This window comes from Oncorhynchus mykiss, chromosome 25, assembly GCF_057628025.1.
Source record: "Oncorhynchus mykiss isolate SJ-2025 chromosome 25, ASM5762802v1, whole genome shotgun sequence".
NCBI classification, from domain to species: Eukaryota; Metazoa; Chordata; class Actinopteri; order Salmoniformes; family Salmonidae; genus Oncorhynchus; species Oncorhynchus mykiss.
Window position 1 is genome coordinate 66720001 of NC_143046.1, and position 26739 is coordinate 66746739.

General features: G+C 39.9%; 2 protein-coding genes across 5 annotated transcripts in view; both read right to left on the bottom strand.

Moving 5' to 3' along the window:
• Positions 1-2636: 2636 nt before the first annotated feature.
• cipca (CLOCK interacting pacemaker a) lies at positions 2637-20057 on the bottom strand. Of its 3 annotated transcripts, none has more exons than XM_021584879.3 (4): positions 19849-20057; positions 7976-8128; positions 7486-7631; positions 2637-6515 (listed from the first exon to the last, which is right to left on the bottom strand). In XM_021584879.3, the coding sequence occupies exons 2-4, from the start codon at positions 8070-8072 to the stop codon at positions 5658-5660; spliced, it is 1101 nt and encodes a 366-aa protein (XP_021440554.1). In that variant the 5' UTR covers positions 8073-8128; positions 19849-20057; the 3' UTR covers positions 2637-5657. The 3 variants fall into 3 exon arrangements, with proteins under 3 accessions (XP_021440554.1, XP_090075386.1, XP_021440553.1); XM_090219260.1 differs by having other exon boundaries at positions 7817-8128; positions 19849-20045; XM_021584878.3 differs by lacking the exons at positions 7976-8128; positions 19849-20057 and having other exon boundaries at positions 7486-7961.
• A 283-nt stretch (positions 20058-20340) lies between these two features.
• Positions 20341-26739, bottom strand: part of pgfb (placental growth factor b) — a 30033-nt gene continuing 23634 nt past the window's right edge. The window contains exons 2-7 of one of the 2 annotated variants that reach the window (XM_021584900.3): positions 26349-26385; positions 23071-23267; positions 22853-22932; positions 22684-22713; positions 22509-22571; positions 20341-22387 (exon numbers count right to left, since the gene is read on the bottom strand). In XM_021584900.3, the coding sequence (XP_021440575.1) occupies positions 22366-22387; positions 22509-22571; positions 22684-22713; positions 22853-22932; positions 23071-23267; positions 26349-26385 (429 nt within the window). In that variant the 3' untranslated portion in view covers positions 20341-22365. The remainder of the gene's footprint in view (positions 22388-22508; positions 22572-22683; positions 22714-22852; positions 22933-23070; positions 23268-26348; positions 26386-26739) is intronic. The other variant, XR_016491978.1, reaches the window with a different exon arrangement.

Genomic DNA, 26739 nt, shown 5'->3' on the forward strand with positions numbered 1-26739 from the left:
TGTGTGCCTTTCCAAATGATGTCCAATCAATTGAATTTACCACAGGTGGACTCCAACAAGTTGTAGAAACATCTCAAGATGATCAATGGAAACAGGATGTACCTGAGCTCAATTTCGAGTCTCATAGCAAAGAGTCTGAATACTTATGCAAATAAGATCTGTTTTTTATTTTTAGTACGTTTGCAAAATTTTCTAATAACCTGTTTTCGCTTTGTCATCATGGGATCTTGTCTGTAGATTGAGGAAAATAATTGTTTTAATCCATTTTAGAATAAGGCTGTAACATAACAAAATGTGGAAAAAGTGAAGGTGTCTGAATACTTTCCGAATGCACTGTGTGTAGTTATTTTGGACTACATGATATCAATTATAATTCATGTAGTGGCTACACTTAAATAACTGTAAGTGCATGCTTACCTTTCCTGTGCGGATTTTGTGGCAATATGTTGCTAGATAGCATTTAACACAAAATGCTGTGATAGAACATTTAAAATAAGGATTTAGAGTCTTTAGCTGGTATGCACAGGTATGATACTCCAAACATTTAGACATTCAGAAAAACACAGTAGCATAAATGACTGTATTGGGCCAGATGTTGGGACCTACACATAATGGGGGAAAGATGTTGTTATTGTCATCAACAAAGTGATTTTCTTTTGTAGATTTCCCAGTTTTAACTTTCACCAAGGGCTACTGTCGCTAACAATATGTACTTCCACTGGAGGGAAAACTCACTAAAATGGCTGTATAGCACAATTTGCCAGGCTTACAGTGGTATCAGGAGTATGGAACATTCTATTGCATAACAACATTTGAACTAGAACACCAATTTAAATACTTTTTGTTGTTGATAAGTTTTCTCTGAAAATAGGAGAAATGTGCTAGCAGTTTGTAGATACACATTCAGACAGTGCTTTACAAGGAGAAACAGAAATCTACAGCAGAGGAAAACAGGGTAAGAATTGAGGTTGCTGATCTTTATGTTCAAACTATTATGTCCATTGTTGTCGTATGGCCTGTACCTACAAATGACCCCAAAGATGATGAACCATAGTTTGGATTTGTTCATGGTGGGATCCTACAATAAGACTGTACACTTGTTCCAAATTTGTTGAGCAAGAGATCGTGCCTTCAGAAAGTATTCATACAGCCTGCATTTAAAATGGATTAAATTGATTTGTTTTCTCACCCATCTACATACCCCATGATAACAAAGTAAAAACGTGTTTTTAGAAAATTTGGCAAATTTATTGAAAATGAAATACAGAAGTATTCACACCCCTGAGTCAATACATGTTATAATCAATCACCTTTGCCACGATTACAGCTGCAAGTCTTTCTGGGTAAGTCTCTAAGAGCTTTGTATACCTAGATTGTACAATATTTGCCCATTATTATTTTCTAAATTCTGTCAAATTGTTTGTTGATCATTGCTAGAAAATCATTGAAGTCTTGCCATAGATTTTTGAAGCCAATTTAAGTAAAAACGAACTATTGATTTTAGGTTATTGTCCTGCTGAAAAGTGAATTCGTCTCCCAGTGTCTAGTGGAAAGCGGACTAAACCAGGTTCCCTCTAGGATTTTACCTGTGCTTAGCACCATTCAGTTTCTTTTTTATCCTGAAGAACTCCCCAGTCCTTACAAGCATACACATAACATGATGCACCCACCACTATGCTTGAAGATATGGACAGTGGTACTCAGTAATGTGTTGTATTTGCCCCAAACATAAGTTTATATTCAGGACAAAAAAAATAATTTTTGCAGCCTTTTTTGCAGTATTACTTTAGTGCCTTGTTGTAAACACGATGCATGTTCTTTTCACTCTTAGTGTAGTATTGTGGAGTAACTACAATGTTGTTGATCCAGCCTCTGTTTTCTCCACACGCACAGCCATTGTATATTTGTAATGGCTGGATATATTGATACACAATCCAAAGTGTAATAACTTCACTATGCTCAAAGAGATATTCAATGTCTGCTTAAAAAAACAAAAAAAAACATCTACCAATAGGTGCCCTTCTTTGAGAGGCATTTGAAAACCTTCCTGGTCTTTCTGGTTGAATCGGTTTAAAATGCACTGCTCGACTGAGGGACTTTACAAATAATTGTACGAGTACAGAGATGAGGTATGTTAAACACTATTATTGCACACAGAGTGATTCCATGCAACTTACAGTATAGTGACTTAAGCAAATGTTCACTTCTGAACTTATTTAGGCTTGCCAGAACAAAGGGGTTGAATACTTGACTCAAGACATTTCAGCTTTTCATTTTCAAATCTAGAATTCCACTTTGACATTATGTGGTATTGTGTGTAGGCCTGTGACAAAACAATCTCAATTGTAGAAATGTCAAATGTAACAACAAAATATGGAAAAAGTCAAGGGGTGTGAATACTTTCTGAAGGCTCTGTATAACATTTTACAGCCCATCTTTAACTGTAATGAATATTTTGGTATTTATTCTGGTATTAGATTCCATCTGGAGCAAATAAATTATCTTATGGAAAAACAAACTGCTTTGTAGAACTATTTAGTCTATTCCTGTTATATTACCAATAAAACAGTTCAATATGGCAGTGGTTTCTGGCTCAGATGGAGTGCGCTCAAAAACACCAACAACAGAGTGTAAAATCATTTCAAAACCACTGTTTATTAAGCAACCATGTCAATGCAAACAATATTTCTTTAAAAAAAGTACAAAAAAGTGCACTTCAGTAAATGATGGTTAAAACGGTCTTTGTGCTATTCTCCAAAGCTAGAATTTTCCTGTACTTTACTTTGTACTGATGATCGCAGTATTTTGCCATACCAATTTTAAAAACATATCAATACCTCCAAATCACTAAGAACACACAACACAAAGCTAGTTACTGTATTACTAGAGAGCCAATAGTTTGAGAAGGCTAGCTTACCTAAACCTTTGAGAGCCATTGTAACATTTATAAATGAATTATCAGTACCTACAACAGTTGTAAGTCTATTACCAAATGCGACATTCTAGTAAATAGATGTACAGTCAAGAAAATACTGAGCACCTACTGTAACTAATATTCTAATCACACTGGACAAAACCAGAAGATCATTAGGCCTACATTTCAGTATTTTGTCAGTCCCGGGACATACACATGTATGACTGACATTTGGCAGTACTTTCTCTTGTTAAAGTTGAAGAACAAAGAGCATTTTATAGGCACAATCAAATAATTGGCCAAAACACAAAGAAAAACTCAAATGAAATGATGTAACTTGCGTTTAGGAAACACATTTAAAATACAAAATCTTTGAATAAGTATTCATTCCTAATAGCATTTAAATATATAAATATGATCACTTCCAAGCTATTTTTACCACTTCCCCCTACATGAACGTTCCAGTAAAGTCCTTTAAAACAAGAACTGCTTCAGCTGAAGACACTTTAGCACAAAGAGTGGGATTCTAGTAAATTACAAATGAGCTGACTAGTAATAACTTCAAATATAAAACATTTTCAACAGTTCTTTCTGTGTTATGTACAATACAGCATGTGAAGGACTAGTTCGTGTTAGAGAGAGATAACAATCAACACAATGCTACTTTTCATCAGCCATCTGACTCCTCCGATCTGAATAAAAAACATTATCATTAAGAAATGTTTTATTAGCCTGCAACCACTGGGGTTTTTCCTCAACTCAAATATTGAATTAAATATTATGATGTAATATGTAGTACAACCTATACTGAACAAAAATAACGCAACAACGTAAATGATATGAACTGTAAATAGTTACAGTTCATATAAGGAAATCAGTCAATTTAAATTAATTATTTAGGCCCTAATCTATGGATTTCACATGACTGGGAAAACAGATATGCATCTGTTGGTCAGATACCTTTAAAAAAATGGTAGGGGCGTGGATCAGAAAACCAGTCAGTATCTGGTGTGACCACCATTTGCCTCATGCATGGCGACACACCTTCGCATAGAGTTGATCAGGCTCTTGATTGTGGCCTGTGGAATGTTGTCCCACTCCTCTTCAATGGCTGTGCAAAGTTGCTGGATATTGGCAGGAACTGGAACACGTTGTCAAACACGTTGATCCAGAGCATACCAAACATGCTCAATGGGTGACATGTCTGGTGAGAATGCAGGCCATGGAAGAACTGGGACATTTTCAGCTTCCAGGAATTGTTGACAGATGCTTGTGAAATGGGGCCGTGCATTATCATGCTGAAACATGAGGTGATGGCGGAGGATAAATGGCACGACATTGGACCTCGGGAACTCGTCACGTATCTCTGTGCATTCAAATTGCCTTCGATAAAATGCAATTGGGTTTGTTGTCCACAGCTTATGCCTGCCCATACCATAAGCCAACCGCCACCATGGGGCACTCTGATCACAACGTTGACGTCAGCAAAGCGCTTGCCCACACAACACCATACACGTCGTCTGCATTGTGAGGCCGATTTGATGTACTGCCAGATTCTATAAAACAATGTTGGAGGTGGCTTATGGTAGAGAAATTAACATTACATTCTATGGCAAAAGCTCAGGTAGACATTCTTGCAGTCTGCATGCCAATTGCACACTCCCTCAAAAGACTTGAGACATCTGTGGCAACTGCACATTTTAGAGTGGCCTTATTGTCCCCAGCACATGTTGCACCTGTGTAATGATCATGCTATTTAATCAGATTCTTGATATGCCACACCTGTCAGGTGGATGGATTATCTTGGCAAAGGAGAAATGTTCATTAACAGGGCTGTTATCTTTGTTTTTGACAGAAAGAAGCTTTTTTGCGTATGGAACCTTTCTGAGAACTTTTATTTCAGCTCATGAAACATGGGACCAACACTTTACATGTTGCGTTTATATTTTTGTTCAGTGTATAATGCAAGACAGTATTTCAATAACATACATAAGAATGGGTGCCGTCACTTCAGTAGCTATAATTTTCTGCATTTAACAGGCATTCATTTTTTGGTCTTTAATTAATAAAATATGCATTGTAACTATGGTGTTTAACTGTACTCTATTCAGTTATTGATGTTGTCCTAATTCAAAGGCAGGTTTAAAAGAAATAGCAACATCAAGGACAAGGCCATATTTCACTAGATGTACATACCTAAAAAAAGACATCATAATACAAAAGCTTTATGTACAGCCCTCTAAAGAATCACAATCAGTAATATACAGTTGAGCGCTGTGCTAGTCTAGTACTGACAAATACTGAAGAGGACATATTGCTAGGCTAGCTAAAATATTCTCAACTATCAACTATGAAATATTCTTAGAGCTGTTCCTAATCTCCCCTTATTGGTTAAAGTTTTAAATGTACACAAAACTCTAATGTTTGGTGTACTTAAATCCTCTTTACAATTTGGTCCCAAAAATGATTATCGTTGTCATAAAGTGATGTTTCTCCCATAATAAAGCAGTTACTGTTCTGGCCAGGTACGGATTAATTCATTGTATTATTTTATCCATACCTATTCCCTGCATGTATTGATAGATGTATTAATCTAGAAGCCATAGCCCTATTGCAAGCAGTACTTGCTATTTAAACCGAACACTGATTATAGGCAAGGGTTCAAGGGTTAAGCACGTTTCTCCATTTGTACTGGTTTACAGCAGGTGTGCTTATGATCCATGCACCTCCTTCTGCTAGTGTCTTATGCCAGGATAACCTGTGGATCCATGGCCTGACACTGCCCCTCCTCAGCCCTGGCAGGGTCTGTGTCTACCTGCAGGGTCAGCTGGAGCCTTGTCCAGACCAGGGGGTCACCACTGCCCAGGGCCTCCACAAACAGATCTGTCTGCTCCTGCAGCTGCTTCAAATGGCCCTGGGTGCGCCGGTTCTGCCTGATCAGCTCCTTGATGCGTAGCGTTATGCCCAGCAGGCCAGAGTTGCTGAGGATGTTGTAGGTGTTGCTGAAGCGTTTACCTTTGTTGTTGTCTGTGGACAGGCCATCTTGGCAGCGGTCGTTGTCGCCCTGGCAACTGCTTGCCTCTGACACAGGTGCACATTTATTGGAGACCACAGCAGTGGCCTCAGTGCCCAGGGAGTGAGGCATGCCTAGGAACTGAGGTATTGGCAGCTTCTGAGAGCTGGCCAGCTGTGTTTGTTTGTCCACAACCTCTATGGTGGCCACTGTTTGGAGGGGTGTCAGAGGCCTTGGCTGGGGGCTATGGGAGCTGTACAGTTTGTCACCATGGTGACGATACCACCGGTTACGCCTCCCGTGATACCCAGGCGTTGAACTTCCTCTCTCAGCCGAAGAGGCCCCCTGCCTCCTGGAGGAGCTCTCCCCAGGGTGAGGGGCGATTTTGGGATAAGATTTCAGTATGGGCAGGTAGTTATTCTTTGAGTCCCGGTGCTTGTCTGAGGAACGCTTTGGAGAGATGTTGTTACTGATGTTGTTGCTGCCGTTGGGGACCATGGGATGGAGGAGGATCACCTGGGACTGGGGGAGAATCTCCAGGGAGGAAGGGAAGCCCCAGGGCTTTACTACTGGAGACATTGGGCTTGGCTGGGGGCATCATAATACCATCTCACTCATTAGATCATACAAAAAGATGGTAATTGACAAAGAAGAATACAGTACTGTAATTGTTACCTGTGTTAAAGCAATGTAGGGCTCTACAGTGATACCATTTAAGGGCATTTGCTCCTAAATATTTTGCTGTGCTGGAATTTTTTTATCTGGGAGCACCAGTGCCCCTAGATAAAAAAAGAATCACCAAGGTAATAATTGTTGTAATGATTTCTTCGCTGTCCCTCAGCCTCAGTAGTATGCAAACATGTCGTGGCACAGACAGAAAAGACATGGGAGAGCTTCTTCAGGAGATATAGGCCAAATGTAGGATATTATCTCAATCTTAAAAAAAATCACATTTTCTGGTGCTCCTAACACTATGTTGTAATTTCTGGCAAGTCTTATAATTAAAGCACCAATCTGCACTTATTACATCAATTTTTGGACATATATTAATGATATAAACCCATTGATTCTTGAAGAGCATAACTTATTTATGCCCCATTAGCTAAGTTCAACCGTCTTACCCCATTAGAAGCCAAAATATAAAACATGTTTTCCAATGTTTGTAAACAAAGTAAAAGTATCTTGTGTGGTTAAATGGTTAAAACTATAATGTTGATATCATGTATGGTCAGTCCTTGCATCCATAGCTCTTTCTATGATTTTGAGGGTGGTTACATTCCTCCAGCCCCGTTCCTCAACCTTTTACCAAAACACTGGTGGGGAAAATGGTTTGTTATTGTTTCAAATGCGGATTGCCGCTTTAGTAACTAAAATATTTTTCATTGTGCTACATTTTTTTCCACTTAGGAGGACACGTGCTCCTTGTAAAAAAAAAGGTCACTGTAGAGCCCTGGAACATTGAAGCTAATAAACCCAACCACAGTACAACTGAACTACAAGCTGAGCAGAGAATAATAGCACATAGGTCACAAACAAGGCTCAGTTTAGTCTACAGTACCAGATTCAGGACTATGTTGTTCATGATGATCATGGGGGAGAGGCCAGGGAAGGATCCTCCGGCTACAGCCACCTGGGGACCTGGGGACCTCACCATGTCCTCCGAGTCAGTTTGGTCCATCACATTCTGGTACCCAGAGCTGGCATCTGGAAAGGAGAAAAAAACAAAACAAAACAAAACATTAATAGAAACACCACCGCCTTTGTTTTCTTTTTGTGCCAAGATCTTGAAGAGCAATTTTGGAAATATTTGCAAGGGTAACAGAGAGATAACAGCTTGAGGTAATAACTCCACAGCCACAGTAAAGATTCCATGGGAATCATGCCCTGACCTAGTCATAGCTGAGTGAACCCACAGCAACAAAAAAAAAAAAATAGGTCACCACTCCTGGTGCTCAAAACAACAATTTCGCTGAGGAAATGGTGATGGCCTAGATTCCTGGATTAGAGTTGATAGAGAGGCAGGGTGTACATTTGTGTGTTTGTAACACCTGAGAAACCGGAGTCCCTCTCAGACTCTGGCTTAGATGCTCTCAGGTGGTACATCATAGTGGATGAGGGCCTCCTGTGGCTCTGTGGTTTGCTCATCTTTGCTCTTCCTTGGACCTCTCAAACCAAACCATCTACAATGGGGTTGAATCGTCCTAATCATAGAAATAAAAAAAAGTTATAGTTAGAGCCAATAATCACAGTGTAGTAAGGCTACACATCACATGAAACATTTAACAACAGTTTCAACCTAGCCGCATATGGAGTAAAATTCACTAGGCAAGCAATCTAGCTAACGTTAGCAGACAGTAACAAACAACAAACAGTTAGCCACAATAATCACGCTTGCGTACTGTCAAGAGAGCAAGCCAATAACAGCTTACTAGCGATCCACCTCATTTTCAAACGTTGCTATGGGCAAAGCCAAACAACGGAAGTGATGCTTTAGACTTCCGCTCTACTGCAGCACGCCGGTGATTTAAAAGAGTACATTTATAGAGTATAAAAGTAAAGTACACAAGTGTAATTTCATATTAATTTAATTCAACTATAATGATAAACTATAGGCTATTAACTATAAAAACAAAGGTGGGCATCCACACTAGAGGAATGTTTGTTTTACAGTCCTACACCTGTCAATCAACTGATCAAGGCATGCAACTGCATGCTGCCTATTAATAAAGTGGCAAAACAGACCATTCATGAGGTCTCTAACGCATATACTGGTTCAGCCCATTCAGTGCTTTCAGGGTGTGATCATTGTCATAGTGACAACTGCAAGTAATACTTCCATGTACATGTAGTCCTAATGAAAAATAATATTAGGCCTAACTCGTATTTAAATTGATCAATTCAACAACAAATGCAGTTTAGCCTGCACGTCTTATACAACATGTCATTGTCTCATTGCTCAAGTGGTTTGTAAGTGATTTCAATGTTTCCATTATTCTTGTTTTGTACTTATTATCCCTTTTTCTCCCCAATTTTGTACGAACTGGGGAGAGGCAAAGGTTGAGAGCCATCCGTCCTCCGAAACACGACCCGACAAGCCGCACTGCTTCTTGACACACTGCTCGCTTAACCCGGAAGCCAGCCGTACCAATGTGTTGGAGGAAACACAGTACAGCTGGAGCCCTGAAGTCAGCGTGCATGCGTGCATGCGTCCGGCCGCCACAAGGAGTTGCTAGAGCGCGATGGGACAAGGACATCCCAGCCAACCAAACCCTCCCCTAACCCGGACGAATTGTGCACCGTCTCATGGGTCTCCCAGTCGCGGCGGGTTGCGACACAGCCCGGGATCGAACATGGATCTGTAGTGACACCCTCTAGCACGGCGATGCAATGCCTTAGACCACTGCGCCACTCAGGAGGCCCTATTTCCATGTTTCTAATGGTTGTCAATTCCTTTTGGTCTTCTTTTTCACTGAGCTCATCTCTCTGTATGTCCTGTGCAACTATTTGCAACGCATCAGTACAACAATGTTATCATAACAGGCTAAAAATGATCACACCAATGCACTTTCTCTCCTAAAACTTAACCCCGACATGCATTTTCTATGCTGTAGGCCTGTTTTACATTGAGCAATTAGCAAGAGCAAGCCTGCTTCTTTCCCTGAATAGGCTATTAGGCCTAGAATTTAAAAATGTTTTTCCTGTGAACGCAAAGCTTCACTATTGATAGGCCTACATTTTTAGACAAGAAAAATATTATACCTGGGCTAAAAAAAACAATGCAATGAGGAATGTATTGTTATCAAGTGAGTACAAAATTATTGTCTAAAAGGCTGTAAACTGCAGCGATTTAGACAAATTTGAATAACCGTTCAAACGTTCTATTTTATTTAATGCCTAAATAACTGCATAGTCCTACAGCCTAAGCCTTTGTTATGCAACCATTTGGATCAGTTTGGGTCTATTCTCAACAGTTTAGAAGGTCCAGAAAGGTACATTAGCAGGCTACTCATAGTGTATTTTGTCAGGATGTAGCCTGGTGAAGATAGGCCTGCTACTATAAGAAAATATGGACTTATCCAACTCTCCGCGCATTCTTAATGCTGTAGCCTATTTTACATTCAGCAAGAAGAGCAAGCGTGCATCTCTCCTCCAATAGGCTCTTAGTAGGCTAAAGAAAATCAGTCGAAATAAGTTTTTGTAGACTGTATTTTCCTGAGAAGCCACAAGATTTAAGAGGAATAGCCATGGCAGTGGAGAGGCCAGGTGCGTAATTGCGCAACAGAAGAATGATGACAGACAGGCTCGAGATGTAGGCTATAGCCTAAGATGCGAATGCATATTTGCCCATAATTCATAGTTCAACATTAGGCTTAATATCACAGTGAATATATCCAGTCCATTTACACAGCGAAATAAAAAAAAGTTAAATCAGATAACGAAATCATAGGTTGCCTCTACACTACATGCGCTCCCGAGGTTGGGCTGAGTGCGCTCCCTCCTAGTACACTGGTGCACACCTAGCTAGAAAAGCTAACCTATTGTTCTAGGGACAAGACATGTATCATACCTAGGCTACAACAACACAAAGTAATGAAGAACTTCACTAAGTTAGTACACAACTCTAGTCTAGGCTGTAAACTGCAGTGAATAGCCTGTCATTTGTATAACCACGCAAAAGCCTGCCTTTTGAATGCATATTCACCTCGAAAGAACTGCATCAAGCCTGCCTGATTGGGCAACCATTTGGGGCAGTTATGTTTTTTTTCTAAGCAAACTAGCCGACAAGGTCCAGGCACATCATCAGCAGGGTCGACCCGGCAGAGCCAAACCTGTTTTGAGCCCTACCTGTTTAGCAATATAAATATATATATACACTGCTCAAAAAAATAAAAGGGAACACTTAAACAACACAATGTAACTCTAAGTCTATTTCTGTGAAATCAAACTGTCCACTTAGGAAGCAACACTGATTGACAATAAATTTCACATGCTGTTGTGCAAATGGAATAGACAACAGGTGGAAATTATAGGCAATTAGCAAGACACCCCCAATAAAGGAGTGGTTCTGCAGGTGGTGACCACAAACCACTTCTCAGTTCCTATGCTTCCTGGCTGATGTTTTGGTCACTTTTGAATGCTGGCGGTGCTTTCACTCTAGTGGTAGCATGAGACGGAGTCTACAACCCACACAAGTAGCTCAGGTAGTGCAGCTCATCCAGGATGGCACATCAATGCGAGCTGTGGCAAGAAGGTTTGCTGTGTCTGTCAGCGTAGTGTCCAGAGCATGGAGGCGCTACCAGGAGACAGGCCAGTACATCAGGAGACGTGGAGGAGGCCAACAACCCAGCAGCAGAACCGCTACCTCCGCCTTTGTGCAAGGAGGAGCAGGAGGAGCACTGCCAGAGCCTTGCAAAATGACCTCCAGCAGGCCACAAATGTGCATGTGTCTGCTCAAACGGTCAGAAACAGACTCCATGAGGTTGGTATGAGGGCCCGACGTCCACAGGTGGGGGTTGTGCTTACAGCCCAACACCGTGCAGGACGTTTGGCATTTGCCAGAGAACACCAAGATTGGCAAATTCGCCACTGGCGCCCTGTGCTCTTCACAGATGAAAGCAGGTTCACATTGAGCACATGTGACAGACGTGACAGAGTCTGGAGACGCCGTGGAGAACGTTCTGCTGCCTGCAACATCCTCCAGCATGACCGGTTTGGCGGTGGGTCAGTCATAGTGTGGGGTGGCATTTCTTTTTCTTTTCTTTTCTTCTCCATGTGCTCGCCAGAGGTAGCCTGACTGCCATTAGGTACCAAGATGAGATCCTCAGACCCCTTGTGAGACCATATGCTGGTGCGGTTGGTCCTGGGTTCCTCCTAATGCAAGACAATGCTAGACCTCATGTGGCTGGAGTGTGTCAGCAGTTCCTGCAAGAGGAAGGCATTGATGCTATGGACTGGCCCGTCCGTTCCCCAGACCTGAATCCAATTTAGCACATCTGGGACATCATGTCTCGCTCCATCCACCAATGCCACGTTGCACCACAGACTGTCCAGGAGTTGGCAGATGCTTTAGTCCAGGTCTGGGTGGAGATCCCTCAGGAGACCATCCGCCACCTCAGCAGGAGCATGCCCAGGCGTTGTAGGGAGGTTATACAGGCACGTGGAGGCCACACACACTACTGAGCCTCATTTTGACTTGTTTTAAGGACATTACATCAAAGTTGGATCAACCTGTAGTGTGGTTTTCCACTTTAATTTTGAGTGTGACTCCAAATCCAGACCTCCATGGGTTGATACATTTGATTTCCATTGATAGTTTTTGTGTGATTTTGTTGTCAGCACATTCAACTATGTAAAGAAAAAAGTATTTAATAAGAATATTTCATTCACTCAGATCTAGGATGTGTTATTTTAGTGTTCCCTTTATTTTTTTGAGCAGTATATATATATATATATATATATATATATATATATATTAAATGTGGATAGAGATATATATATATTAAATGTGGATAGAGATATATATATTAAATGTGGATAGAGATATATAAATGTGGTATATATATATATATATATATATATATATATATATATATATATATATATATACCACAAGTACCACACACCAACTCATTCCAGGGTATCTTTATTTTTAAAATGTTCTACATTGTAAAATAATAGTGAAGACATCTAAACTATGAAATAAACACATATGGAATCATGTAGTAACCAAAAAAGTGTTAATCAAATCAAAATATATTTTATATATTTGAGATTCTTCAAAGTAGCCACCCTTTGCCTTGATGACAGCTTTGCACACTCTCGGTATTCTCTCAACCAGCTTCATGAGATAGTCACCTGGAATGAATTTCGATTAACAGGTGTGCTTTGTTAAAAGTTAATTTGTGGAATTTCTTTCCTTCTTAATGTGTTTGCCAATCAGTTGTGTTGTGACAAGGTAGGAATGGTAAACAGAATATACTATTTGGTAAAAGACCAAGTCCATATTATGGCAAGAACAGATCAAATAAGCATCAAATTAAATCAAATGTATTTATATAGCCCTTCTTACATCAGCTGATATCTCAAAGTGCTGTTCTGAAACCCAGCCTAAAACCCCAAACAGCAAGCAATGCAGGTGTAGAAGCACGGTGGATAGGAAAAACTCCCTAGAAAGGCCAAAACCTAGGAAGAAACCTAGAGAGGAACTAGGCTATGAGGGGTGGCCAGTCCTCTTCTGGCTGTGCTGGGTGGAGATTATAACAGAACATGGCCAAGATGTTCAAATGTTCGTAAATGTTTCATGACAGTCCATCATTACTTTAAGACATGACGGTAACTCCATGCAGAAAATGTCAAGAACTTTGCAAATTTCTTCAAGTGCAGTCGCAAAAACCATCAAGCGCTGTGATGAAACTGGCTTTCATGAGGACCGCCACAGGAAAGGAAGACCCAGAGTTACCTCTGCTGCAGAGGATAAGTTAGTTAGCTTCATAAGGTAAAAGGGGCAGCATTTTCACCTTTGGATAAATAGCATGCCCAATTTCAACTTCCTGCTAATCATGCCAAGAATATAAGATATGCATATTAGTAGTAAATTTGGATAGAAAACACTCTGAAGTTTCTAAAAATGTTTGAATCATGTCTGTGAGTATAACAGAACTTATGTAGCAGGCAAAACCCTGAGGACTAACCGTTTTTTGAGGTCTTTGTCTGTTCAATGAGTTCTCATTGGGAAACTATATTTCTTAGGAACTTGTTTTCAGTTCCTACCGCTTTCACTGGATGCCACCAGTCTGGAATTTGGTTGAGGTTATTCCTTTGTGCAATGAAGAAGTACGGCCATCTAGGAACTGCGTAACACTATTTGAGAGTTGCGTAAGACTTGAAAAGTAGCTTGGTTTGTTGTCTTCCTGTATTGAACAGATAGACCCATCTTCAATTTGATCGATTATTAACGTTTAAAAATAGCTAAAGTTGTATTACAAAGGTTTGAAATGTTTTGGCAAAGTTTACAGGCAACTTTTGAGATATTTTGTAGTGACGTTTGGAAGCTGTTTTTTTCTGGATCAAACGCGCCAAATAAATGGACATTTTGGATATATATGGACGGAATTAATCGAACAAAAGGACCAATTGTGATGTTTATGGGACATATTGGAGTGCCAACAAAAGAAGCTTGTCAAAGGTAAGGCATGTTTTATATTTTATTTCTACGTTTTGTGTAGCGCCTGCAGGGTTGAAATATACCCTCTTTGTTTACTGTTGTGCTATCATCAGATAATAGCTTCTTATGCTTTCGCCGAAAAGCCTTTTAAAAATCTGACATGTTGGCTGGATTCACAACGAGTGTAGCTTTAATTTAGTATATTACATGTGTGATTTAATGAAAGTTTGATTTTTATATCATTTTATTTGAATTTGCCGCGCTGCATTTTCCCTGGCTTTTGGCCAAGTGGGACGCAAGCGTCCCCTATATCATAAGGAGTTAGAATTACCAGCCTCAGATTGCAGCCAAAATAAACGGTTCACAGTTCAAGTAATAGACACATCTCAACATCAACTGTTCAGAGGAGACTTCGTGAATCAGGCCTTCATGGTTGAATTGCTGCAAAGAAATCACTACTAAAAGGCCATCAATAAGAAGAAGAGACTTGCTTAGGCCAAGAAACATGAGCAATGGACATTAGACCGGTGGAAATCTGTTCTTTGATCTGATGAGTCCAAATTTTAGATATTTGGTTCCAACCGCCATGTCTTTGAGACGCAGAGTAGGTGAATGGATGATCTTTGCATGTGTGGTTCCCACCTTGAAGCATGGAGGAGGTGTGATGGTGTGGGAGTGCTTGGCTGGTGACGCCGTCTGTGATTTATTTAGAGATCAAGGCACACTTAACCAGCATGGCTACCACAACATTCTGCAGCGATACAACATCCCATCTGCTTTGCGCTTGGTGGGACTATCATTTGTTTTTCAACAGGACAATGACCCAAAACACACCTCCAGGCTGTGTAAGAGTGATGGAGTGCTGCATCAGATGACCTGGCCTCCACAATCACCCGACCTCAACCCAATTGAGATGGTTTGGGATGAGTTGGACCGCAGAGTGAAGGAAAAACAGCCAACAAGTGCTCAGAATTTGTGGTAACTCCTTCAAGACTGTTATTTGTTGCCTGTAAGTTCAATAAATTGGTATAAATATTTTCGAAGAAGTATGGATCATCCTGATTTGGACCGTATAGATTAATGAGCCAAATCTCTTTTTCGTTCACTTTCATATTCAAAAAGATCCACCTACCATGCAAATCATTCCTGACTCTTTGTACTAGAGGTTGACCGATTAAATCGGCATGGCCTATTAATTAGGGCCGATTTCAAGTTTTCATAACAATCGGCTTTTTTGGATGCCGATTATGGCCGATAACATTGCAATCCACGAGGAGACTGTATGGCAGGCTGACCACCTGTTACACGGTTTAGCATCAAAGGGACCCTGTGGCTGCAAGGAGGTAAGTTGCTAGCTAGCAAGGTAAGTTGATAGCTAGCATTAAACTTATCTTATAAAAAACAATCAATCTTCACATAATTACTAGTTAACTACACATGGTTGATGATATTACTTGGTTAACTAGCTTGTCCTGCATTGCATATAATCAAAGGGTTTCCTGTTCATTTGTCATAGAATAACCGCCTTCTTCAACTTCCCCAAACGGGTGATGATTTAACAAAAGCGCATTCACAAAAAAAGCACAATTGTTGTACAAATGTACATAACCATAAAAATCAATGCCTTTCTTGAAATCAATACACAGAAGTATATTTTTTGAAACCTGCATATTTAGTTCAAATAAATTAATGTTAACAGGCGATATTAACTCGGGAAATTGTGTCACCTCTCTTGCACCCAGTGCAAGCAGAGTCAAAGTATATGCAGGAGTTTGGGCCGCCTGGCTCGTTGCAAGCTGTGTGAAGATGTACAACTTTTTTTTTTCTAAATGACAGTTTACGGATTTGACCATATTAATGACCAAAGGCTTGTATTTCTGTGTGTTTATTATATTATAATTAAGTATATGATTTGATATTTGATAGAGCAGTCTGACTGAGCAGTGGTAGGCAGCAGCAGGCTTGTAAGCATTCATTCAAAAAGCACTTTACTGCGTTTGCCAGCAGCTCTTAGCAATGCTTTAGGCACAGCACTGTTTATGACTTCAAGCCTATCAACTCCCAAGATTAATTTGGCAATACTAAGGTGCCTATAAGAACATCCAATAGTCAAAGGTATATGAAATACATAAAAATGGTATAGAGCGAAATAGTCAACGCATCATAATTCCTATAACTACAACCTGAAACTTCTTAACTGAGAATATTGAAGACTCATGTTAAAAGGAACCACCAGCTTTCATATGCTCTCATGTTCTGAGCATGGAACTTAAACGTTAGCTTTTTTTACATGGCACATACTGCACTTTTACTTTCTTCTCCAACACTGTTTTTGCATTATTTAAACCAAATTGAACATGTTTCATTATTTATTTGAGACTAAATAGATTTTATTTATCTATTATGTCAAGTGAAAATAAAAGTGTTCATTGAGTATTGTTGTAATTGTCATTATTACACACATATATATAATTAAAAACAAATCGGCTGATTAATCGGTGTCGGCTTTTTTTGGTCCTCCAATAAAATCGGTATCGGCGTTGAAAAATCATAATTGGTCGACCTCTAAATTGCACATTCAGATCGAAATTTTTGTTAATTAATATCAAATCACACCTTTCAAGTTCCTTTGTCCATGACAGAAAATTATTTCACCACCCTATTCCTTTTTCCACACAACTTCATCTAAGGCTGTAGAGTGAGTTTCCTATAACTTTTAGCCACGTAAAGACACATCTTTTTTTATAATCTGCTAAACCGTTACAATTATAACTAGCTATACTTATCATCCCTTAGCATAACTAGATACTTTTCTCAGTCTAATTTGACCATAATTAGTGCTTGTAAAGTTACTGTCATAAGAGGTATTATGACAGTCAAAATTAGAGCTTTCAAATGTCTGATATTTAGAATTCAAGAAATAGGTTCTAGCAATATTTGTTTTTATTCCCTTGCCTGTTTTCCTGTGAGCCAATGCCACAGATGTTAGGAAATTGAGACAAGATATTATGTATGTAGTAAATCTGAGTAGATTGATGTGTATGATATTGGACGTGATTTAGTGAGAGCGTGTATGATGTCTGTATAAGAGTAAAACTATAATGTGTGATGTCCAAATAATTAATATCCCTGCCAATTTGCATGGTTGAGTGTCTATGTGTGTAAAATGTAGTGCAACCTAAATATTCAGGATGATAATTGTAATCCATATCGTATCACCATCATAGTTGCATCATAATTACCTTTAACATCATTGAAAAACACATCCCAGCATTTCCATAGCAATTGACGTTTCACATGATCGAGAAAGAGACCTTGCATTACTATAGAGACGGCTTCATTACAGTACAAATTAGTGATGAACCGATATGACATTTTTGGCCAATACCGATATCCAATATTTTCCTTACCAAAAAACATGACACCGATAACCGATATTTAAAATTCAAGCGGCCTTTTAAGCATTCTAGTACAGTTAAATAGTTAACACACACACTCAAGGACACAGCAGTCTAAGGCACTGCATCCCAGTACAAGTTGCGTCACTAATGTCCCTGGTTCGAATCCTGGCTGTATCACATCCGGACGTGATTGGGAGTCCCATAGGGCGACGCACAATTGGCCCAGCACCGTCCGGGCCATCATTGTAAATAAAACTTTGTTCTTAACTGACTTCCTAGTTAAATAAAGGACACACACACACCAAAAAGTTATTTTGTTGGCATTTACATATGTCTCCATTACCAGTAAAACATAATCAAACCTATTTCTTTCATTTACCTGCTGTGCTTTTTCGTTGTTCATTTGACATGTCAAATAACACTATTTCAGGTGTCAAATAACACAAGAGAATCTGTTTCAGGAGCTATATAGTTAGCTAGCCAAGGTGTCGTCATCTAAAATAACCCTAATTTATAAGAGAGTTCTTATTTGATTAATGGTGCTCGGACCCATCTATGTGAAGCTAGCCACAATAAGGATAAGCCACAATAGTGGACTTTGCGGTTATCCTTCAAAATAAAAGTACAGCATAATTCTACTATGTATTCATTTGCATCACTGTCAATGGCATACTTTTATTTTGAAGGCAAACTGCAAATTCCACTATTGTGCGTAATCCTTATTATGGCTAGCTTCATAACCCCATTCAGTTGAGCCTCCCTAGCCAGATGAAGCTATCTTTGGGCAACAGGGTTAATTAGCTGGTTAGCTATTTACTTTCATGAACTGAAGTTCAATTTTAATAGGCGAACAACAAGTTAATACTTACTTACAAGGATTCCTAATCATTGCTAAGAATAGTGAAAATGACTGCAGTTCCTACTGGTTATTATTTTCAGGCTGGTTGTATTGGTGCTAGCTAGGTACCAAGCTAACACTAGCTGCCCTAGTAGTTGCGATTGAACAAATTATGCTTTATTATGAACACAGTATTGTAAAAACATTGTTCGTGGTCTGTGTTTGTTTTTTTGTACAGCTTTGACAGTGACACTATCTTTTTTTGACACGCAAAGACCCAAACGGCGTTCCATAGTATGTCGTGAAGATAACAGCAGTGACGCTATTACTGTGCAACTCTGGTAGGGCAACATCTGAACAATAGCACACTTGGTAGTGTGTACCGGTGACGAAAGCCAACATCCCCAACGACAGAGAAAGGTTGATTGTCAAGGGCAATGAATTCCATTATCTTGGCTTTAATGGATTTTGCCTTTGAGTTGTCTCGCTGAAATGTTCTTACTCTTTCAAATGACTCCTCAAAATGTTGACTGCTCGATCCACACAGCAGACATTGTGTGGGCTAGGTTAGGAATGTGGCGTTATTATGTCATGTACCTACTTTATATAAGATATACATAGTAGCTTTGACATTGATTTCTAACATCGGTCTAGTTTAACAACTAGAAATCGGCTGATACCCATGTTGGCATTTTTAGCTAATATCGGCCGATTCTGATATGTTCACCAATATATCGCGCATCCCTAGTACATATGTATCCCGTACAATATGTTATTATTCCCCAATGCCCCTATTCTGATATCTTCTCTTTGCTTGTTGTAAACATATAAACATGTAGACAAATACATAGACAAACAAACATATTGAATTATAGAACAGTTCTCGACAATAGAGGGAGAAAAAATAGTGAGAAAGACATGAGTGAGAGAAGAGAGCGAGATCAAGTGTATGTGTAAGTCCGTATGTGTAAGCGAGCATGTAATTGAGTAGTATGTGTTCATATCCACCTCATAGTGTTCAGATATTTGTACAGTTCCCGTACTTTTTTTTCGTAACCTGAAGTCCCTTTAGAATTTACTACAGCCATGGTGTTGTAGAGCTCTCTCGGAATAGCTGTCCGTCTATAAAAATAGTTTGTCCCTCTGCTAACAGACACAGCTAATTCGGGGATTTCTAGTGGCACGCACATGAAGAGCGCGAGCGCAGGGGGAAGTTGTATCCATAGTCTCCCCGTTTGGCTTCCGTTTTTTAAAAGCGTTCGAAAATGAGGTGGATATCAATCTCTAAAGTTAGCTACACAGCTAACTGCATTAGCCAGCTGTGTTTGCTAGCTTGTCGTTTACGCTGCGCCCCTTCGCCCGCCATGTCTGGACTGGTTGAACCGAGATTGTTGTTGTCCGGCTCTGCTCAGTCAAAACACGGTGCTGTGTAGGCTACATCGGACTTTGAAAGTGGCGGAGCACTGCCAACAATGCAATCACGAGATCACAAAATCAAATATATCGTTTTGTACCTACTTTAAGTGTTGAGTCCTCTTGAAAATTCGACAACGTAGACGTGTTCACATTCACAACTATTAAACTAAAATAGTTCGCATTGCTTTCGCTTCGATGAAAGACCAAAACTTTTCAATTTAAAACGGATTTCAACACTAGCCTTTGCCGTATAACTGGGCAGCAGGCGTTGCTAAGGAAACTGTGGAGACGTCACTCCCTCTATTTTTTTCAAGCGTTCCTATTGGTGTACAACATTGGCATTGCGACCAGAGCGATGTATTTAGCAAACGTGACCCACGTGATATGGCTTGATCAGAACCAACATTAACATCATATGTGCGATGTGTAATATAATATGTAACTGTCTGTGCCATTATTATCCTGTATACTGTTAGGTATAATCCAAAACAGATTGAACTGTGATCAACATATATCTTTCTCACTCACACGCACGTACACACACCACCCTCTCAACAAATGGTTTCTCACAAAAGTATATTTGAGCCACATAAGACAATGATATATTTCTTTATTAACTGTTGCACACTCTTCACAGATATAATATATCTATATCTATTTACAATATATAATACTCACTCAGATATTTGGGCATATCCTTTATCATATTTGATTACAACATCACAGATTCTATTTTATTTTTTAGATAAAATAGGCATACACTTCTCCAGAACAAATTTGTTCTTAGTCATATTAAAGGACACTGTCTAATAAATACACAACAAGCACAAATGATAAAACAATTCTCTACTCTTAAGCGTGAAATGTAATTCATGGTTCTGTACATCAACCCACTGCTTTATTCAACAGATAATACACAAAAATGCCAATATGAAAGTCATGTTAAAAACAGACCCACCACAGGTGGAGGGCAATGTGATAGTGTACTCGATTAGTGTGTAGATTGTAAAATGACTTGAGGTGAGTGTATGACAGAGGGGAATAGAGAACATTGAAACTCTAAGAGCAGCAACTCATTTTAATATTTGGTTCAGCTGTGAAAGAATCAGAAACACAACGTAGTCTGGAAAAAAACACAATAACGCCGTAAGTCATGAAACAGAAATGACAGCAGTAGCAGCCCTAATAAGCAGTAGAATGACACATTTCCTGAACAAATTCAGTGATATCTGCTAACCAGACGTGTCGACCTCTCAGTAAGCGATGGTCTTGTATTGCTAAAGAATTCAGATGGTTAGTGATTCATTAAGGGCTAGGGTTATAGGCCTATAAATGAAATAGAGAAACAAGGAACACACCTAGTCTGAGGGTCTTGATCACCAAGTTAAAATGTTAACAGAGTTTATATGGTCCAATTAGCCATTTCACAGCAACCAGTCAGTTCAAGTTCCATGATTGTTCATAGCTTAAGTTGGTTTAACTCAGCTCTTTCTAACGCAGCTCCTTAAATTGATACTGGGGTATAGGTCTACTTGCAGTGTAGGTCTACTTGCAGTGTAGGTCTACTTGTAAGGTCTACTTGTAGGTCAACTTGCTTTGGAGTTATTGACTATTATGTTACATGGGCAGTGACTTGTTGTCTGATTTTTTTTTAAACATTAAGATGAAAAATACAATGTGTATGTTACAGTATATTGCATAGCCTACATGTATATTGATTTTGTGGTTATTTTATGATATTTATATTTAATTAAATAAAAGTACACCAACACCTTGTCCTATGAAAAAATTATGATGGACATAACTGTACCTATTATATCAATAATATAATTCTATACCTCATCCTAAACAAATCTCTTTTTAAAAAATTACTCTGAAAATGCCATTTGTAACCACTGGAGGGTGATATTCTACTAGTATAGTCCTGTTGCTGCTGCAGGGGCTCCTGAGCACTTAGTACGCCCAGACTCCACATAAGGCTGAAAACTCACTGACTGTACTAGTCCATAGTCCATGTATGACAGTACAATGTTTAATATCACAACACAAAAAGTTAAATATAACTTATTCCTTTGGGAAAGGAGTTGCTAGTCTACCAATGAACCTGCTTGCCATGAGAGGACCCCAAGTATTTGGTTAGTCGGTTAGTCCTAAAGATTTAATGAAACAACATAGAAAGTTCATGAATGGAACATTTATTAATAAATAGGCCTATTCATGTTAAATGGGATAAGCAGCTAAAACAACCACAGCAATAAAATAAACAACACTAAACAATAATAATCATGTAATTATGCAAAACATCCATCATGATTTTAACTTTAAAACCTTTAAATGTTTGGTCTTCAATTGCACTGCTTCACAAAAATGTCTCTCAGGTCAGTTGTCACCAAGGTATTTTTTTCACCAAGCAACATGTGCTTCCTGTGGAACCTAAGTTGGAAACACTCCCCTACAGCAAGAGGGCCTGTCACCATAACAACCCAGCTGCTTAAGTCTCTAGGTGCATGGAGACACACAGTATTGATGTGTTTGTTTTGAAGACTCTTGATACTGTTAGCGCTGGGCAGGGAATAAATAGAGATGCCGGTTGCAACAGGTGTAGGGCTGCTACTGCAGTTATCTGCGAGGTGGCTGACACCTTGGACACAAACGAGATAGATGATACATTAATATGTGGGGCATTTTTACTTCACATAGAAAGATGTAATGTATGATGATGGACAAATGTTTTGCTCAATTTTCCAGACGTCATTACTCACCTGTCACAATCTTTCACTCTCTGTCTCTCCTTTCTTTTCTTTCCTCTCCCTCTCTGTCTCCTTCTGCAGAAATTATCAGCTATATGAGCTCAACTATCAAGTATTATAGAGACAGCAACATTTCTGTCCCACTCTCTAACTTTACAATGTACATTATGGCAATTGACATGCTCACCTTTCACTTTTCACCACAGCCTTCCTGATTCTAGGAATTAAATATTAACACCACTGATTAATTATATAAACATCAGTCATATCATTTTACATAATATCATATTACAATGCAGCTGGTTTACAGTGACCAAACACATACTACCAAAACAGGAAGTCTTTTTTTCTCTTACCTACATTCACATGTCTGGTGCTCCACAAAAGTCATCTCAACGTATTCTTGACCCTGCTCCGCTGGCTTGATTTTCAACAGCTGAGAATGAACACGTTGAACAAGTTGCAGGGGAAAAAGTAGAAAAAAGCATTTTTCCTTGCCTTGGCATACAAATATCAAATACACTGACGACCTCACAACATGGCATCCATCCTCAGAAGGGATGTGTCCTATTACCTGCATGGTGACATTTGAGGTCCGAGTAGGATGACACTCCAGGTTCTCATCGCCACAGCAACCAGCGCAGCGCACCAGGGGCACACAGGAGGGGCTGTAGATGTGCTCCACCTCCCCAGGGTACTCTTGGACCACCTCCACCAGCTTCTCTATAGTCCGGCAGAAACTACGGCCCCACACATCCTGGAACATTAGTACTGGAGGAGAGGAGAGGAGAGGAGAGGAGAGGAGAGGAGAGGAGAGGAGAGGACAGGACAGGACAGGAGAGGAGAGGAGAGGAGAGGAGAGGAGAGGAGAGGAGAGGAGAGGAGAGGAGAGGAGAGGAGAGGAGAGGAGAGGAGAGGACAGGGAGTGAGACAGCTGTCCATCACAGGACATATAGCATCATAAAGCCATTGTACAGTTCCCTGGATGCCCCAATCACATCCACCAATGCCTCCTGGCAGCTCCCCAGCCTGATGGATCTGGACTGGAGGAGAGATGGCTGGTGTGATGGCTGGTGCTGAACCTGCACGTAGAGGGGATTACCCGTTTCAACACTTCAGCCGATAGAGACGCACACTTGCACAATTACAGTGTGCCTCATTAGCCTAGTCTCATATCATCTGTCACACTGTGCAATTCAACGAGCAGAGTTTTACACCAACCGGCTGAGGTTTGTGTGTGTGTGTGTTGTCTGTCAGCTTAATTCTGAGATGGCACAACATCCTTTCTTGAAATTTCCCAGTCTGCCTTACTGTTTTTTTCTCCATAATGTACTGTACTCACTGTCTATGTTATCACAACCACTAGGGCAAAAAATAGAGCCATCTGCAGATTGTTTCAAAAAGATTTAGGACACTCATCAAGTGTAGATGCTGAAACATAAAAAGAAACACTATGAAATGCTTGGTGTCTATCCTGGTTTTCATTTTTAAGAAAAAATGTTGTGTAATACGAGCTTTCCTGTGGGAGCATATGTGTGAAAGTGTCCCCATAACATCGTCAGTAAAGAAAAACAAGGACCAACTCTGCCCGAACAAACAGAGAGGAAAGAGAAAACAAACACTGGAAATTGTTTTCCATGAACAGAACCTGCCCGGGAGCAGAGCTGAGCTGAGCTGCCCCCCCAGGCACCTCTGGGATCTGGCTGACCCTGGGGTCACTGCATGGAGCCCGGCACCAGAACAGCTGTTTATAAAAGCAGACAGGTCAGGGGGAGCCAGGCCAGACCAGGGAGGGGTGAAGGATATGTTGTCTCAATCCTCCTAACAGGTTATAGGTGCACATTACATTAAGTCACACATTCCTTTTCTTTTTCACTGTTGTTGCAGTGATTTACAATATAGTGGGGAGAGAGGATGTGAGAGGAAGTGTGTCAAATGGGTTTAAGGGTGTCCCCAGTACCTCCTTCAGCAGCCCCTGAAATCCCTAGCTGCTTGTCCTCACTTACCCCTTCAACCCTGAAACCTCAACCCTCAGAGCTTACTAACAAACCTGACATCCTCCACCCCAATCAAGGACCATTCATTAATGCCTTTCAACCATATCTATAATTAAGCTGCTAATAGATTAATCAATTCTGATTTCGAGTGTTCAGAGAAAACAAGCTACAGAGAGTGTTGTAGTACTTTGTGTATTTCAACATGGAAATATCTCACTGTACTAAATGGCTATGCAGCATGTGAGGAAGAGGAGGGAAAGCACCCCATGGTTTACGGCAGGAGGATGTAGACTGTAAAAACAGTGAGCGTCAGCCTCTCTTTCACCAATCTGTCTGTCTGTCAGCAAGACAAGCTGCATAGATGGACAGCTAGGTTCCCTCCTCTGGGTACATTGACTTCAATACAAAACCTAGGAGGCTCATGGTTCTCACCCCCTTTCATAGACTTAAACAGTAATTATGACAACTTCCGGAGGACGTCCTCCAACCTATCATAGCTCTTCCAGCATGAACTGACATGTTGTCCACCCAATCAAAAGGATCAGAGAATGAATCTGGTACTGAAAGCTTAAGCTACAGCTAGCTAGCACTGCAGTGCATAAAATGTGTTGAGAAGTTGACTCAAAGAGAGAGAAAGACAATAGTTGAACAGTTTTGAACAAATTAATTTCTTCCAAAATTAAGGAGAAGCAAGACAGAGAGAGAGAGAGAGAGAGTGATTTCATCCTTTTTTTCACTTTCATAGCTAGCAAATGCAGCTAGCTAGTTTAGCCTACTCAAACACCCCGCTCAAACAGAGGGATGCTATGTTAGCTAGCTGGCTATGACTATCCAACACATCACTGGAACTCTTCCAAGTCAAGGTAAGCTTTTGGTTTTACTAATTTATTGCCCCCGGGGCCCTCCGGTGTTTGTGTAAAACTGCTTACTGACTGTACACTGTAACGTTACGATTGTAGCAGGTTTACTAACACATTAGTTCTATTAGCTATGCTGACTATGATGTTACTTTAGCTAATATGGTGACAACGATGTAGGCTGTGTGTAGCGGTTATGATATGGTTTGGAAAGTTTTTTTCCACCTGGTCACATACAGCTGATGTGTTGTGCATTGAAGTCCATAAGCGAAGGGAAAAGGTTAGAGGAGGAGAGCACATATATGCGAGAAGGAATCAAACGTGGTTGTTATGAAAGTGAACTGTGTTTATGTGTGATCAGGGGTGTATTCATTCCACCGATTCTGTTAAAAAAAAAATCTTAAACGGAAGCAAACGGAACAAAACAGGGATAAACATACCTGAATTTGTCCAATAGAAACTCTTGTTTGCAACTGTTGAACTAATGATTACACCCTAGATCAGCTGGATGCAAGACAGTATTGAATGTGTCACTGTCTGTCCATGTGTCACTGTCTGTCACCTCAACATTTTCTCTCGACCTGTGTGCACCTACATTGTAAACTTTCATTCATAGGCTAGGTTGTGGAAACTTCATGATGGGTATAGGGAAAATTTGAGTATCATGTTGTAGCTTAACCCTATTGTTGTTACATTAAACTGGGAGAATGGAATGGGAATGACAGTCATCCAATATGCTGTAATAGAAATAAGGCCATGCTCATGAAAAAAAAGCTATCTTTTGCCATACAGTACAACAGTGAGCAGGACATCAGTGGTATTGGTATCCCAGAAATAAAATTTCTGTGAAACAGAAATGGATATTCAGCATCACCTGTAGGCTAGCTACTCTTGTCTACAGAACCCTCACACATAAATCAGGAAATGTATGTTGCTTTGAAATATATATGATCAACATTATCTCATTTGTGCAGTAAAAATGCAGAAAAGATTCTTACCTCCAGTTGTGCTGTTTGCGCTGGGTGAGGGAATGCTCTGCAAAATAAAATAGACAAGAACTTAACGTTTAAAAAAAGCACCTGGACAGGATCATTTATTTCAGACAAATAAAATGCTTTCCAGCCATCTCAGACAGTATATAGAGACTTGGAAGATCTACTGCGCTGCCAGAAGCTACAGATAGTATATGCGTGTCTTGGACAGTTATAGTTCTTGGAAAAGTGTGTGTCATAAAGTAACACGCCAAATGTATTGGCCTGACTTTACAGCTATGTCCTCTGGTGGTTACGGTTGGAATTGCAAGGAGACGGAGACATCTTGCAGAAGGAGCAGTTTTTTGTGTGATTCTTTCAATGGAAAACTCTCTTTGACAAACACCAGATCCAGAGT

Excerpts from the sequence above, each read along its gene's own strand:
- cipca (XM_021584878.3), bottom strand. The coding sequence starts at position 7,824 with ATGACTAGGTCAGGGCATGATTCCCATGGAATCTTTACTGTGGCTGTG. Across the intron at positions 6,516-7,485 it reads ACAACATAGTCCTGAATCTG|CCAAGCCCAATGTCTCCAGT; the intron begins GTACTGTAGACT and ends TGATGCCCCCAG.